Here is a 1,121-nt window from a genome sequence, read left to right as displayed (position 1 = left end):
GCTCCGATATTCGTGATGTCGAGTTGGAGTTGTTCTTTCCGATCCCGGTAACTCATCTCGAGGGGCGCAGTCTCGTGTTTGATGGTTCCGCCTTCGTACTGGACTTGTTCTCCTTCCACGTTATTGAGCTGGTAGGGGTGCTGTCTCGTTCCCCATTGTATCCCTAGTTGGTTCACCGTTCTTGGTGATATGAAGTTCGCTTCTGATCCGCTGTCAATTACTGCGGTGGCTTCCTTGCCATTAATCGTTACTCTCAGCTGTAGATGAGTCTTCTGGTCTATAGGTACCAGGTAAATGGACCTTGTCGTTCCTGCCTGTCTTGGTCCTTCGTCGGTAGGCGAGTCTAGTTTTTTGACTGCTCTGGTTGTCCTGGGTAGGTGATGTGTTTTCCTTCCCGTCGTGCCTTTTTGAGGCGATTTTCCTGGAGTCGAAGTCTTGGTGGGCTCGATCCTTCTTGTAGGAGTCTGAAGGCCTTTGCCTTCTGGGTTGCGTGTATGAGGCATTCGTCCTTTCGGCATTCTTCCCATCTCATGGCGTCATCGTGCTGACATCTCATGGGGTATTGCGGGCTTGGGCTGAAGATTGCCAGATTGTTGTCGAATGTGGTCATAGTCCATCCAATCATGGTGGAAGTTGTGTAAACGTTCCGGATAGGGTGCTCGTTGTGCCTTCTGGGGTAGAATTGGTATTCGTGTTTATCTCCGAGGTGTTCTTTACACTTGTCGAAGAGGCATTGAGGCCAGAAGAGGGCTCGATGGTTCCGGTGATCACTTCTCAGGGTTGGGTGGTCTTCTGTGTGGAGTTTTGGGGTATAATCCCGATCTCTCACGTTAGCGGGTGTCCCATAGAAGTACCGCTGCTGTTCGTTATGCTTCATGTCGATTGTCTGGTACCGAAGGAGCTGTCGGGTTTCTTCCTCGTTGTCGGATTCCTCTTCAGAGCTAGTGTCGTCCACACTGGGGGTGAACCCATAGGCGATCTCTGCCTGAGCACGTTGGCGGGCAACGTCACGAGGTTCGTCCGAGTCGTATTGTGAACTTTCTCCTTCTCCGAAAGTCCAGTTGCTCGTGAGGTCGAGCAGTCGTTGTTCTTCCATAGGGTCGTGTTGGTGATCCGGTTCT

The 1,121-nt window shown here is 51.5% G+C and overlaps 1 protein-coding gene across 1 annotated transcript; it reads right to left on the bottom strand.

Moving 5' to 3' along the window:
* Window positions 1–854: 854 nt before the first annotated feature.
* Window positions 855–1,096, bottom strand: COL26b_014522 (uncharacterized protein; the record flags this gene model as incomplete). Its single annotated transcript, XM_053187093.1, has 1 exon — window positions 855–1,096. A coding segment is annotated over one exon (242 nt), but the record flags the coding sequence as incomplete, so codon positions are not given.
* Window positions 1,097–1,121: the final 25 nt, after the last annotated feature.

Source organism: Colletotrichum chrysophilum (assembly GCF_026319265.1).
Source record: "Colletotrichum chrysophilum strain AFK26 chromosome Unknown scaffold_550, whole genome shotgun sequence".
Taxonomy (NCBI): domain Eukaryota; kingdom Fungi; phylum Ascomycota; class Sordariomycetes; order Glomerellales; family Glomerellaceae; genus Colletotrichum; species Colletotrichum chrysophilum.
This window is presented reverse-complemented; position numbering and strand designations above follow the sequence as displayed.